Source organism: Thermobia domestica, chromosome 10 (genome assembly GCF_964235325.1).
Source record: "Thermobia domestica chromosome 10, izTheDome1.hap1.1, whole genome shotgun sequence".
NCBI classification, from domain to species: domain Eukaryota; kingdom Metazoa; phylum Arthropoda; class Insecta; order Zygentoma; family Lepismatidae; genus Thermobia; species Thermobia domestica.
This window is the reverse complement of record NC_137463.1, coordinates 85277595-85294164: the sequence shown is the minus strand read 5'-3', so window position 1 is coordinate 85294164 and position 16570 is coordinate 85277595. Positions and strand designations below refer to the sequence as shown.

The following is a 16570-nucleotide window of genomic DNA, read 5'->3' as shown; positions in this document are numbered from 1 at the left end:
CTTGGTGTATCAGAACCATTTTAGATAGGTTTTCACGATGATCTCACATTTCTTCACTTAAACGTCTTAATAGCTTTGAATAGTATCACCGTTTGCTAGTCTATCTCACAAGAATACCCTCAGTTTCATTAAACATTGGCCATCATCTTACCCCGAACAATCTCTCATGAGTATTTTGCGAGTGTAGATGAGGTGTTTTCTCTACTGATTTCAAATCTGTGCTTTTCAGGTTCAAAGTAGTAGTGTTGTCAACGGCTAGAGTAGCTCGGCTCCCGGCTCAGTCACCACCGAGCCGAAGTGAGAAGTGAGCCGAGCCATTAGCTCATCTAACCGTGCCGGTGTGACGGTGAAAACCTGCATCGTGAAAAATGTACCGGGGGGTAAAAAAATCACCGCATATTTCTTACTCCCCGGTAAGAAATCACCAGGGAATTTGTACCCCCTGCTGCTGTTTTAAAATCTATAAGAGGAATGTGAACTTCAATGGTATCAATCGACTGGACATTGCCAAAGGACTCGATTAAGATAGTTCCGACACTATTGTTATAACTTCCCTTTGATCTAGCCAAGGGGGGTAAGATTTCACTGGGGAATTTGTACCCCCTGCTATTTTAAAATCTATAAGTGAAAAGTGAACTTCAATGGTATCAATCGATTGGACATTGCCAAAGTACTCGATTAAGACAGCTCCAACACTATCGTTATAACTTCCCTTTGATCTAGCCGAGGGGGGAAGATTTCACCGGAAAATTTGTATCCCCCTGCTATTTTAAAATCTAAAAGTGGAAAGTGAACTTCAATGGTATCAATCGACTTTAGGTTGCCAAAGGACTCGATGCTGATGCTGATGAATGTGGAAATGTAAGAAGACTGAAATACAGAACAGGATATCCACAAATAAAATATCGCAGAAACGGATTTATCTTTATGTTAAATTTATATAATGATTTAAAACTTCTTGACAGCAATTGGGATAGGTACAGAGGATGGTTACAGAGTAAAATGGTAATATATTACTATCCAGCTAATTAAACCTATTAAGCCATTATATTAATATTTTTTCGTTAATAGAACGTTCTAAACTACTAAATTGAATATGTTCAAAAAATATAGGAATATCAAACGCCACAATCAATGTACAATAACAATATTATAGAGTGCTCACAAGTTGAACCAGATTAAAGAGTAAAAAGAGTCTCAAATGTATACTGGTATTAATAATTGTAGAACCATTACAGAAAATTCTATAACTGTTACTTTAAATCATACTTAATTTAATATAAATTATTAAAAGCTTTAACTATAATTATTTTTACGTATGCAGTATTAAATGTAAGTACTCTCATAACAAAGAGAATTATGTCATTTGAAGTTTATATTAAATATTACAATAAAGTAGTTTTAAAAAGGTAGTGTTATGCTTGGCAATTTTTGGATCTAGTTTAAAATTCAACTTAACATATAAGGTTTCTGGAATACATAGTTTAGTAGACCCTACACTAAAGTAGGGCCTTCATTTACGTCCTTCTTAATTTCTTTACAAAACAATACTGGCTTCGTAAAACGTTAATTATTACACTGGAGTACCACATTAAAATGATTTCGGCTTTAATTTGATAAATACATAATTCTTTCTAGTTTGTAATCTGTTTCATTTCCCTTTAAAGAGGTGTGTTTAAATCTCATCCATTTGCAAATTCCATTGCCTTTCCTGTTATTTATTCTGGTATAAACATAGATATCAGTACGGAGATAAGCAGCTGTAGCTAATATTTCGCAATCAGTAGCCCACACACCATCTGACGCCATGTTGCTTTCTTCACATAATTATCTGTACCAGTATAAGCGTCAATTAGTACTTTTATTTCATTTGAATTCATGAAAGAAATTATTTTTTCTCTAACATCTGCGTGGCTTTCCTGACTTCCAGTAACCCAGTAAGCTATGGCTCTGAAAAAACAATTTTCATCACCTGATATACTGATACAGTAGTCTTTGAGGGTGTTCCTAATGGTTTCGCTTTTCTTAGAGTCGAGAAAGAATGTTTTTTTTTTTTTTGTACCTACATATTTAAAAATTTACAAACTTCAGTTTGCCATTTACAGTTCACAGGGAAAAAAAGAATAATTTTCTGTGTGTTCAGCCACCAATTCCAAATCTTTTTCATTTTCAATAGTCCCATTTTGGTTGTTTCCGATTTCGTTATCTTTCTTTGAAGCTCCGTCTCCGTTTAAGTTATTCCTTCGTTTGTAAAATTTCAAATTACTTAAATGTTGTTTCGTTTTTAGATTCTTTCCTTTTAAATGTTGCAAGGAGCACGTATTATTTGACTACATTTGTAAGACGTAATAAGGACCTGACCAGGGATCAGTACTCCACCCTCCTTTTCTGTCTTTTCTCCGTAAATTTCTTATGAGTACCATGTCACCTTCTTTTGTTGTTAATTTGTATTCCTGACGTTTGTCGTAATATTTCTTGTCCTTGTCTTTCGAATTCTTTATATTTTTAGTGCCTTTTCTTCCACGACATCTTTAACTTGTAAAATTTTATTGACATAATCTTCAATTTTTTCTGTATTACAATCTTCCTCGTCTTCTCTAACCCAATTCACTTCTTCCTGATCGTCCATCAGCATATCTACCGGAAGTACAGGGTTCCCCTTATACATTAAAAAGAAAGGGGAAAACTTAGTAGATGTGTGTTTTCTGGTTCGGTGTGCAAAAAGAACCCCTCCAAGAACTGAAGGCCAGGAATGTATGTTTTTCTGCAATACTTTGAGCAGCATGTTCTTTATATTCAAATTTTTCCTCTCAACAAAACCATTTGATTGTGGGTGATACGCGGATGTGATCTTTTGCTTAACTCCACATAGTATGTACAATTTATCTGAAACAGAATTTACAAATTCTCTCCCATGGTCGTTAATTGAATAAAAAAGCAACCATGACTACTGATTACTTCATACAGAAATCGCGCTATCTCTATGGCGGACTTCTCTTGTAGAGGTTTGGCTTCAGTCCACTTTGAAAAATAATCAACTAGAACTACAATATACTTGAAACCGCTTACCTCTGGCAAGGTACAAACGTCGACGCCTTCCTGTTGCATTACATTTTGTTCCTGTTGCGTTACTTTGCCAGAAGGCATATTCTATTGGATGTGTTGATAAAATTCTACAAGTTATGTGTATAGGAATGGATTCTCAGCGGTGAAGCACGTTGTGTTGAACTCATGGGTACATCCACAAGTGAATTACGACATGCTTCACTATTCAGTTTATGAATTCTGTTACGTAAGTCAACTTATGAATTTTGTTACTTAATCAATTCTCTGGGCGTAACTAAACCTTATTGAAAACTGGCTTACACCACTTTGCCTTCAAGCGTCTCAATTATGCGTGTATGTCTCTCAGGCGTATGTTACTGTTATACCTTACTTTTTGGCTGTTACCAACTAAGGGTGAATCAACAGATTGAACTCTAGACAAGATATTTCACGCTTCTGTCAAATTATATATCATTTTGTTTTAATGTGCCTATATTAGGCCTATTCAAAATTACCATATATATATTTAAAAGTTTGGAAAATTCATTTCCGATAATCCATGAATCTTCACGGTTACGCTGTGAAGCATGAGAGAACATCAGCGTGCCGTTGTTGCCCAAATTGGTACTCATTAAACACTTTTACTGATATCTCCAATAGAACACCAAAGTGCATAAACAGTAAAGAAAATGTGAGTTAGTTGTTACTTGAATATCTTTTCTCCAATGAAAATCTTGCAGTGCAGTATGGATGCGAAACATGGTGTTGGAAACAAAACCTGTGAAGTTTTATTTTCAATGATAAAAAACATCGTTCTTTTTAGTGTTTGTTTTTCAAATGTCCAATAAAAACCATGTCACTGCTCACCTGAACTGATAAAAGCTACTGAACACTGCGTAAATCCATTAATTCTTCAAGATAGCTATACAAAAAATTTATCGAGTTGGAAATTTACACCTGACTTTACAAAAACTTTGTTTTGTAACAATCCTCTTCACAGTCGAACCAAGATTTTATTTAAGGAGAGATCAGATACAAGAAGACTCACTAAGCCGGACATACAGTCACTTCCATAAAAGCGACAACCGATCTACCCTCTAGTGACAAAACTTGGTCCATTGAATGCGTTGAGTGAAACGTGCCGACTGTAATTGTGCAATTGGTTTAAATTGGTCGGCTCGCGACTTGCTCATCATAGAGCCGAGCTCATCTATCATGTCCACCGAGCCGATGGCGCGCCTCAACCGAGCCGACTCGAGAGTCTTGTTCATCTGAGCCGAGTTGAACAGAGCGGATAGCTCATTGCAACCTAACCGGCTCTGTGGTGCACATTACCGAGCTTTTATTGGGTACATCTACTAGAAGGATATCACCTCAAAAATGCAACTAGATATGTGTCAATTGTTGAGGAACCAGCAACTTCTAATACTACTGTGAGAATTTGCGTTGCAGATTTCTAAAAGGTCAAAGATTCATTGTTAATGAACTTCGCTGCAGTGCACCTTCAACAATACTGACCCAGAATACATTGATGTTACCCATGACAGTATTGTAAACTCAAAACCTTTGGTGTGGTATAGAAATCATAGGCTTTTTGTATCAGAAGTTACAACATCCTCTGATGAAGCCTTGAAGATACAAATGAGGCAGAGTATGAGGAAAATATTGACGAGACAGGTTCCCAAATCTGAGTGCTGAACACACTTGGCAGCGAGTTCAGTGTTTTTTCTAGATGTACGTTTCCCCTTGAAGTTGAAATATGGCCCTGCGCAGGATCTAAGATATACTAAATAGTGTCCCACTATGGCCTCAACTCATTTTGATTTCTCTTCAGACAAGCTTTTCTATAGGAAAATGTGAAAGATATCTCACTTTTGAACTCATCATTTGTCTTTAAAAAGAGGATACAACCTGTTATATATATATATATATATATATATATATATATATATATATATATATATATATATATATATATATCGTAATTCAATGTATGGCTTACATCCACTACTTTGAACCTGAGATAAAACCAGTAGAGAAAACACCTCATCTCCTCCTCTTGTAAAATACTAAGTGAGAGTATTCGAAGTAAGGTGATGGCCAATGTCTTATAAAAGTGAATGTATGTGAATGTATTCTTGTGAGATAGACTCTAGCAAGCGGTGATACTATTGAGAGCTATTATGACTTTTAGGTGAAAAAAATTTGAGACCTATTACTTTATAAAATAATAGGTGCTACTTTCTAAGGGATTTAGTGGGTTAGTTAGCTTGCAATTATACTTATCTTAAACTATCCGTAATCGTACTGCAAAACAAATCAAAATCATATGTTCACCCTTATAGAAAACTGAATTCTTTATTCTTCCAATTAATCGTATTCTTGTTCTTAAATCCTTTGACAACAGTCTCTCTTGAATCTTACTAATTCATATAATCTTTCTATTCTTCGTCCTTACGACATATACTGTATCTTCGTTTCATCTTGTTTATCTTCACAGCAACTGATATCACTTGACAACCAAAGACTAACTAACCTTACGTACACAGCATGTATATTCTACCGGTATGTGTGACAAATACCTGCATAGGCAGTGTTGATTGCTCGTTATCTGGTAGTTAGTCTGCGGCACTAGAAATAATAAGACGTTGATGATATAAATAAGCTAGTTAGAAACATACGTCGTACGGACATTGATAATGAAGATATAGATTGTTTTAGACAATATTATAATGAAGATGCCAGATATATGGTGTTAGATTAATGATTCGAAGTAAGTCAATGTTAATAAGTTTATAGTAGAAAATTGAATGAATGATTTGTGATTATAATACTTGTGCAGATAGAGGAAAAAACGATCTAAATAAGAAATTGGATTCTTAGTTTAAGTAGGTTACTGAACAAAGCAAGCAAGAGTATATTAATTATAGGTGTCCATATTGAACAATAGTAACAAAATGGCGCAAGATCGTCGTGAAAACCTATCTAAAATAGTTCTGATAAACCAAGACAACAATAAAATCCATACTGGGAAGAAATAAAATGTCTCACCAAATTAAGTACCGGTACCCTTAAACCTTTTTTCCTATTTTTATTTATAATAATAATAATAATAATAATAATAATAATAATAATAATAATAATAATTATTATTATTATTATTATTATTATTATTATTATTATTATTATTATTATTATTATTATTATTATTATTATTATTATTTGAATTGCACTCTGGTAGTGATGAAGGAGGTATTAGATCTGATACTGATTTCCTGAGCACTAGATCTCCGAATTTATTTATAGGTTTATGAAAATTTTATGGATCGATGCAAGAAGTTATTTGCTAAGGGGGACTCACATTGGGATATATAGGAAAGGTTCTACACCTGTACACTTTGTTTTTGGTTAAATTAGAAATTTGTCCATCATCTCTGTGTAATACATATACTATAGAAATGCATGGCAAGAATGACTGAAAAATTACAAAATAAAAAAAAATATAAATGCATCGAGTGGGATTCGAACCAAGTTAAAAAGTATTGCATCAACACAAGAAATAAACTACTTAATACGCATGACCATCACAAAAACTAGAGAACATTCCTTCAGTTGCATTTATAGAGAACGAACTCCTTAAGAGCCTGCCTTACCAAAAATAATACAAAATTTACCATTTTTTTTGTTGCTTGTTTATTCATCAGTGAAAGGAGATAATGAAATGCAAGATACCACAATCATAGATATTCTATTCTACAACAGAAAATATAAATCTGAATAATGCTCAGTGTTGCCATCGATAGAAATTACAGTGTTGCCAGAAAAACAATTTCCCTAAAATCTAAGTTAATGCAGCGAGTAGAGGAACGACCTCAACTGCATTTGATTACGTATCATGTTGTTTTGGTTTCTTCTGAACTATTTTTTAATTGACATTATTATTTAGTTTTAATAACTGTATGTTAAAACTATTTTGTTTATTACAAACTAAATACAACTATTATTTAAAAAGTAGTTCACAGGAAACCAAAACAATATGATACGTAACCAAATGCAGTTGAGTTTGTTCCTCTACTCGCTGCCTTAACTTAGATTTTAGGGAAATTGTTTTTCTGGAAACAATGTAATTTCTATGGATGGTAACACTGAACATTCTTCAGGTTCATATTTTCTGTTGTAGAATAGCATTATCTATGATTGTGGTATCTTGCATTTCATTATCTCCTTTCACTGATGAATAAACAAGCAACAAAAAAAATGGTAAATTTTGTATTATTTTTAGTAAGGCAGGCTCTTAACTATCATTGTTTTTATGACGATCTTTCTTTATCGCCAAGAAAAGTGTGTGTGTGTTTCCTTTAAAGAAAAGAAAAAAGTTTGCTGCATTAATGCTGAGGTTCTGTTTTGCACTAGAAGTATCATTACTAGAAGTAACAAAAGAGGAACTGAGAATTTCAAACGGCAAACTGTGAGCTGTGTTCATAAGTCTTGTTTCTTTTTTCATTCCTTCCCCTCCTCTCATTCATAATGCATTGTTGCCAACCTTAAAATTTTAAGGGACTTTTAAAAGATTCTGAAAAATTCGGGCACGCAATTATATTTTGGAGAAGTGTTTCAGACAAACCATAGCTATGGCAAGTAAAAGTGGGATTCTCATTTGAGCTTTTTCCATTCATTCCCGCTTCATCCACTTACGGAGGCGGATCGGAAAGATAATTTTCTAAGAATTAGATTTCCTCTTTAGCATTATGTCACTTATACTTTAATAATCTTTATCTCCGTTGGATTATTCTCGAGGCGTGGAATGATAAATGCCCTTTGTGGTTTCGTATACGAGTTTTATCCTTTTCATTCATCTCCAACCGTTTTCATATTAGTGGTACTGGACGTTTTATCTGATAAAGGCGCCACGTCTTGGCGGCCATTTTGAAAACGGTGACCCAACGAACAGTCTTTTGCCACAACGCTGTTTAGTGTATGACGATCTATCGAACGAGGTATCACTTGACCCATATTTTCGTTTAAAATTTCTAAGTTGGACCTGTGATCCCTTGAAACGCGGCCCTGGGGGCCCCGCGACAACATCATTGGATTTGCCCCATGACTTTCCTATTTGGGTTTTTGTTTGGTTCATTTATGATCAACCGTTTTCATATTAGTGGTACTGGAAGTTTATCTGATACAGATAACATATCTTGATGGCCATTTTGAATACGGTGACAAATATAAACAATCTTTTGCCACATCGCTTTTTAGTTTCTAAAGATGTATCAAACAGGTGTCACTTGCCCCATGTTTCCATTTAAAATTTTAAGGTTGGTCCCCTGGCTCCCTTGAAGAGCGGCCCTGGGGGGAACCGCGACATCACCATTCGATTTGCCCCATGGTATTTTCTACTTGAGTTTCTGTTCAGTTCATTTATGTTCAACTGTTTTTGAGATATTTCCGTGGAAAGATTAAAATGGGCCACCTTATATATATATATTCTTATTTTATATATATTCTTTACGTTTGTGCTACGTTTCTGTTGAAAACAGCCCAAACATGAACGTTATTGCTAAATAAATAATGCAGTTATTAAAGTTTCAAATGTCCTGGACAACTCCACATCAAGTTGGCCGGGACATAATCTTGAAAATTCATAATCTGACTACGCGAATCGTTCATGCTGCATTCCTGCAGAGAATCCCCGAACATGCAAGTTACTGCTAAATAAATAACGTCGATATTAATGTTTTAAAGTTCCCGACCAACTTGACTTCAAGTTGGCGGGACGTAATCTTAAAATTTATAAATTTCGTAATCTGAGTACGTGAATGGTTTCTGCTGAAAACTGTCCAAACATGTACGTTAGCGCTAAATAAATAATGTCGTTATCAACTTTTCGAATGTCCCGGCCAACTTGACGTGGATTTTTCCGGGATATAATCTTAACATTTTAAAATTTCATAATCTGACTAAGTGAATCATTTCTGTTACGTTCCTGCTGAAAACTGCCTAAATTTCAACAATACTGCTAGGTAAATAACGCCGTTATTAACGTTTTGAGTGTCCTGCCGAAAATAACGTCAAGTTAGCCGGGACATTTGAAACGTTAAAACGGCGTTATTTAATTACCAGTAACTTTCATCCTCGGGACGTTTTCAGCAGAAACGTAGCAGAAAAGATTCACGTATTCAGATTATGAAATTTTAAAAATTTTAAGATGATGTTCCGGCCAACTCCACGTCAAAATGACCGCGACATTTGGAACGTTAACAATGGCGTTATTTACCTAGCAGTAATGTTCAAATTCAAGCAGTTTTCAGCAGGAACGATTCACGTAATCCGATTATGGAATTTCAAAAGTTTATGTCCCGCCCAAGTTGGCCGGGACATTTGAAACGTTGATAACGGCGTTATTTATTTAGGAGTAACTTTCATATTCGGGCAGTTTTCAGTATGAACGTAGCAGGAACGATTCACATAGTCAGACTGTGAAATTTTAATGTCCCGGCCAACTAGGCGCTTTTGTTTATGGAGTCTTTTGGTTAGTGTCGTGTCATAAAGGAAGAAACCTTCGGTGTATTTGATGCAGTCATTTAGTTTAGGAGGCACAGAAAATTTATTGTTTTGTATTATTTTGTATTTTATGTTCGTTTTCCCTGAAAGACACCGGGCCTTTTGCTTTGTAGCCGGAACGTTTAAATAATAAATACTTTATATGCATTACTCTTCTTCATATATTCAATCATTAAAGACTAATTATTATAATCTTGTTTGATACTTGGCAAGTAATGTTTATTTGATTTCTAGTATTTTTAAAGTATTATTACGGTTAAAAATACAACTAGATAAAACGAAAAAGGATATGTATTAAAACACTGCATTACCTTTCTTTGTATATATCAAAGTAATCGATGAAGTATCTTAAAAGGTTATTCCAGCCATAAGAATTAGTGGTCATCATAGAAATAATTGATTCCATGTCACTGTCAGTAAAGATGGGATTTTCTTCAAGTGTGTAGTTTAATAATCTGAAAAGATATATGTATTATTGTATGCAATTCAGTTTATTCAGAGAAAGTAAATACAGTACGGTATATGAAGTTCAATGAAAGAATACAGGTTCCATAAAACAACCACAATTGAAAAGCTCTTTAAATTAATTGAGTCTATAAGGATTATTTTTAGCTAGTTTAAAATGAATTTCTGGATATAATCGAAATGAATTTGCTAATCAGAACGTCACGTATGAAATTTGCTTATATTGATTAGTCCAGGGCTACCATATGTCAACATTAATGTGGACATGTCTTCATTTTGAGAATAAACTTTCATTCTACATACATTGTCCAAAATTACTTGATTTATCCGCATTTTCTAAGCTCGAATTTATTGACAGAGAATTTCAGATATTTCATATGTAAAGAAATGTTTGGGGATTTGTACTCAAAGAAGGAATTGCCATAAAAGATCAGATTTGCTGAGAAATATAAATAGGCAAAGTCAACATTATATTTAGGTACTCATGTTACATTAATTTTCACATTTCAATATCTAGGTATATTTTTCAATATCTAGGCAAAGTGAGCTTGAAAACAAAAGATAAAAATAATCAATATTGTATCGAACATTAATGTTTATATAATGAATTAGACAGATTAAAGTGTATCTGCATTTTGGCTTTCAGAATCTGGTAACTCTGGATTAGCCTTTTATTGCACTCACTGCATCATCAAAATAACTTTTTGTTATATTCAATGAAAGAAGAATTTTTCTTGCCGAATCCACTTGTTCCCTTTTAATAACAAGTTTATTAGAAGCACGATCGCAGATTGCAAGCTTTTTCCATTATTTAATCCAATCTTTGGCTGAGTGACGTTAAAAATGCATTTTTGCAGTCGGAATGTACTTTGACTAACCAAATATTGTAGACTTTTGTTTCTTCCGTTCTTTCTTCGTTATTTTGTTTTTCTTTTGAAAGTAACAAATCTTTTAGACATTTCAATCGCACACAATCCAATATACTCCAAGAGGTCCACCTGCAGAGTATTTCAACATAAACTTGATACTTGGAAAACGACGAGAAGAGTGGAAAGCAGAATACAGGCAGCGGAAATGAAGTTTCTGAGAGAAATAGAAGACAAAAAGAAGGGATAGAATCAAAATACAGTAAGAGAGAAGGTGGTTGGCATAACATATGCGAGCTGATTCAGATGGAAAGAATAAGATAGTTTAATCATGTGAAGAGAATGGAAGAGCAAAGGATAGAAAGGAAAGAGTAAGAAACCAGAAAAGAGGGAACACCAAGGGGAGAGGTAAAAGAAATGCTGCTTGTAGAAAGGGGAAAAAGACATGTAATAAAGGACCGGAAACACAGAATATGTGTTATGGGTACAAATGTGGAGAGAAAGCACGAGATGAGACGTTCTGACCCAATGCTCGACACGGACGGTGTCCAGAAAAGGGACAGGATGGTGATGAAAAGAAGAATGTCAGTGTTAATCGGTGAATGAGATCTCGTTCTTTACAATTATATCGAGTAATACTGTGGAATAATATATCAATCTACAAGCTGCTATTGAAACAATGCATATGTTTCCTGTCTTATTGATATATTTGAATTTATGCAGAATATTTAGTACGATGTAAAAAGTAATCATCTCTGCTATCAGCTGAAACTGTTACTTATGGCTCTCCTTTAACAATTATACTAGTGACACGTAATTAAGATTGAAATTCCAACATATTTGTACACATGCTGCATGTTTAGATTTTCTCCAACAAAATTTCAAGCTCATTTGTAACGAACAGAATAATACTTGCAATATGGCAATTAGAAAAAGCTTTCTTTAATGTATTTACAATTTCTTCACTTGCATTGCAATCAAACATACAATTATTCAGCAGAATTTACAATATCTCGTGTGTACAGATTGCGTACATATAATCAGAGACAGGATATTTAGACAATAAACCCACGAAAAATAGGTGATTTTTATCCGAAAATGGATACTAAAATTTAAGAGAAATGATGAAGAATGATTATGAATAAATATTGCATAATGTACAAACACTGAAATTAATTTATGAATAGTTTTCAATTAATCTAGATTCATTCCTCATCGTTGTTTGTAGAGGAGAACATGGCTCTTTCCGTTTATCAGTACTTCCCTACACACACAGTCTAAATGTTACACCACCTTACACACAACAGTTAATAGAAAGAAATTGTTGAAAATTTCCTATGAGTAAATACACTATTAAATATATTTTAATTTAATGTATTTTAGCAATAAATCACAAGGAATCATTAATTGCAGTTGCACATGATAACAAGATTTTCTTAAAAGTCTCAATTGATAAATTGTCTTCGATTCACTAGTTAACAAATTTAAACTTTTTGTTTGTTACATGAGAAAAATCACCTAATCTTAAAGGAACTTTTTGCTCTGAATTCGAATATGCACTCGGTTTCTCTCCATCACGTACAGTTTTCCCGTAACAGAGGGATTTTCGGGAAATTCCCTCAAAAATTTCCCTTTTTCAGATATCTTATTCCCCTAGCTCCTGTCCCCTTACATATAGTAACATAGAAATTATACCTAAGTATACCTTGATTTATATTTAATAAACCCTAAAAGTTTCGTAAAAATCGCTTTGTTCTTTCTAGAGAAATAAATATATTTGTATGTATACTGTGTGCACTGTTTATTGCACCTGATAGTAATTCTTTCAGATCTCCTGAGTTGGGGTAAAAACGATTAGCTTTATTACTACAAACACAGACATAAAAATGAATATTTACAATAGTCAACAACACATTTGTATTGCTCTCTGTAAATTAGAAACGTGTATAAAAATAGAATGTACTTCCAACGTATATTTTTTTTAAACGTACAGTATATGTATATCTTAATACATATATATACAATTCTCCAAGTTTTTTCGTTTTGTTCATGAAATGGTTATCAATATTTGTTATCAAATGTAACAGAATGCAAAAGAAAGAAAGAATGGAATACAGACTCATTGTACATCCAAGGATCCAACGTTGATCTCTGACTGTGTTCGCGAGCCACATTTCATCCGGCAATGTGAACTTAATGACCTAGTCCGTGATTTGCACCTGACAAAACAAGAGGCGGAACTTCTGGGATCAAGGCTCCAGCAGTGGAACTTATTGGATGCAGAAACGAACATATCAGTGTACAGGAAAAGGCATGTTCAATTTTCAAGCTATTTCTCAATGCAAGATAATGTGTGCGTATGTACGGATATAAATGGGTTCATGGCGGAGCTAGGAATTCCTTACGTTCCAGAAGAATGGAGGTTATTTATCGACGCGTCAAAGGTCAGCGTTAAAGCTGTCCTTTTACATAATGGAAATAAAAAACCTTCTATACCACTTGCGCACTCAGTGAAGATTAAGGAATCCTGTGACACCATGTCAACTTTGCTAAATCTTATAAATTACAAGGACCATTGTTGGCAAATATGTTGTGATCTCAAGGTAGTTTATATTTTATTAGGACTGCAGTGCGGTTACACGAAGTACCAATGTTTTTTATGTTTATGGGATAGCCGAGCTGATGACAAACATTATGAAGTGAAGGAATGGGAACCTAGAGTGAATTACGTACCTGGAGAATGCAACGTCAAATACGCTCCTTTGGTAGATCCTAATAAGATATTACTACCGCCACTTCATATCAAGTTAGGACTTATGAAAAACTTTGTCAAAGCCATGGACACATCTGGTGAAGGTTTCAAGTATTTGCGAGATAAGTTCCCTAACCTGAGTGATGCTAAGATTTCAGCGGGAGTGTTTATTGGTCCCCAAATTAGGAAATTAATGCTTGATGATAGCTTTGACAGCAAGTTAAACAGTGCTGAGCTAGCTGCCTGGGCAGCATTTAAGTGTGTTGCGCGCAACTTTCTGGGCAATAACAAAGCTGAGAGTTACACAGAAATCGTACAGGACATGATACAGAAATACAAAGAGTTGGGTTGTAGGATGTCTTTAAAAATCCACTTTTTGCACTCCCACCTCAGCTTCTTTCCTGCTAACCTAGGTGCTCTCAGCGACCAACAGGGGGAAAGATTCCACCAAGATATAATGGCAATGGAGAAAAGGTACCAGGGACGATGGGATCCTTCAATGATGGGGGACTATTGTTGGGGTCTTGTTAGAGAATGCAACAATTCTTACAAAAGAAGGAAGTAGTGTACGTTTTTGTAACCCAATGGAAGTTTCATATATTGTGATAGTTTTGATTGTCTTTTCATGACCTTTTGGTACATTTGTATTATTGTTTATTGTAAATTGTCACACTTGTAAATTATATTGTATTATATTTTATATGTGTTTGTGGTAATAAAGCAAAACGTTTTACCTCAACTTAAGAGATCTGAAAGCATTACTATAAGGTGCAATAAACAGTACACACAGTATACATACAAACATATTTATTTCTCTAGAAAAAATAAAGTGATTATTACGAAACTTGGATGGTTTGTTAAATATGAATCAAAGTATACTTAGGTATAATTTCTATGTTAGTATATGCAAGGGGACAAGATCTTGGGGTGTAAAAAAAACGAAAAGGGAAATTTTTGAGGGATTTTCCCGAAAATCCCTCTGTTACGGGAAAATCGTACGTGATGGAGAAAAACCGAGTGCATATTCGAATTCAGCGCAAAAAGTTCCTTTAAGAACAGGTATTTCCTTTTATGTAACAAAACCTTTGTTAACTAGTGATTATTCAACACATTTTTTTTTTTTAAATAATCTTAAACAGTCTTTCTGTTATGGGTGTAACCAGGTATATTTATAATTCACAAGAACATGTGTATCAGGTTTAGCTGGTGACTTTTACCCTTTGAGCATTTATTCAATCGAGGTAGTCAGTAGTAAAGGGTTCATTCCAAACGAAATGTGATTGTAAGTTCTCTAGAGATTCGGCATCTTGTAGTCATGCCTTGTTAATGCGTAGAAGCTCAAGGAGCTCATAAGGCTCAACAAACATCTTTTATTTTTGTCCTAATATATGTCTATTTGAATTTTTGTAAAGTCTAGTAAAAATTAAGCTTTAATCAAACTGAGTCCAGTTAGGAAGGGCCATTATTTCTCTGAACCAGTAAATGGCACTTTTGTTTTGTCTCAGTCCTTATTAGTCGCCATAACTCGTCCACATATCTTGCAGTGATATTCCTTCTACGTATCTGGGTGAATTTTTGATTTTTGGCATGCTACAAATTTGTTATAGAACCTAATAGAGTACTAATTATGAAGAAAAATGGAAGTAATATGCAATATTCAGCATTTAAGCAGCAATTTAGGCAATACAGGACGAAATTGAAGCAAAGACAAGCTAAATGAACTTCAGCACGTTCTCTTTCATTATATCACTAACGTTAAAAATATTCATTTTTAGCTAACACTTTGTCTCTAGATATCATATTACAGAGTTACATTATAATACAAATTTACGTAGTACTCTTTCAAGTGTCCATTATTCTCTGTCAAAATATAATGTCACAGATTCACCATAATTACTAAGGATTTTAAACATTACCTACAATAACAAAAGGAAAAGTAAACAATGCTCAAAGAAAACATTACTATAGTGTATGGAACTAACCTTTGTATTTTCCAAACATCTTTTTGGCACCCAGCCAATTGTTCCAGAAAATACAAACTGTTTGGTAATCTCGGCCAGCTTCTCCACTTTTCGAATAAAACTTCATATTGCTCACGAGTTCCCAACGTTGTGATGATGCAACTATCCTCAAAATGCTCATCCCTTTACAAGGGCAAAATGCAAAAGGAAATTAATTATTAGTCAATATATTCTACCCTTAAATTAGCATTCAAAGATCTTCATTACGATTCTTTCAATACTGCTTTTCTTAAGTTTCTCTATTTCTTTTTTGTCCTAGAGTCGAAACACGATGTTAAGGAAATATGTTAATTAGGCTGCTTCATATTTGTTTATATTATTAAATATGATACGGAATAATATTTACTTTTAGGTACTTTAAACACTTCAACATCTTACTCGTAGCTTTGTTGAATTCTAACAATAAAGGATGTGAAAATCAAGTTAAAGAGATAATAAAAGTTTTTTTAAAAATCTCTTTTACTTGATTTTCATATCGTTTATTATTATCACTAATTATTATTATCACTAATTTAAATATTATAATATGTTATCACTATTATGCTATTATTAGCTCCAGTGACTTCTATTGAGGAAGTATATCGGTAAAAGTTTCAATTTTATTGCTATAAGAAGTATCTTCCCCAGGAACCACTACTAGTTTATAAAATACAGTCTGTAACATAACGATAACTTTAGAAAGTTGACTATAGATACTTCTATTCCTTCAAAATACAATAAAATATATTGATACAAGAAGATAAGTATATTTTCGGGGTTTTCTTGTAAAGAGAATTAAAATTATATTTGAAGCCAATATACCATGTATGGGGTCTCCTAATATACCTAATATGGACGGAATTTATTGTGCTATCTCTCCC

The 16570-nt window shown here is 33.8% G+C and overlaps 1 protein-coding gene across 2 annotated transcripts in view; it reads right to left on the bottom strand.

Moving 5' to 3' along the window:
• LOC145662522 (aminopeptidase N-like) overlaps positions 1-16570 on the bottom strand; it is a 154247-nt gene that overhangs the window by 11532 nt on the left and 126145 nt on the right. For both annotated transcript variants that reach the window (XM_081728181.1, XM_081728182.1), the window contains exons 12-13: positions 15672-15833; positions 9918-10061 (exon numbers count right to left, since the gene is read on the bottom strand). In XM_081728181.1, coding sequence (XP_081584307.1) covers positions 9918-10061; positions 15672-15833 — 306 coding nt within the window. The remainder of the gene's footprint in view (positions 1-9917; positions 10062-15671; positions 15834-16570) is intronic.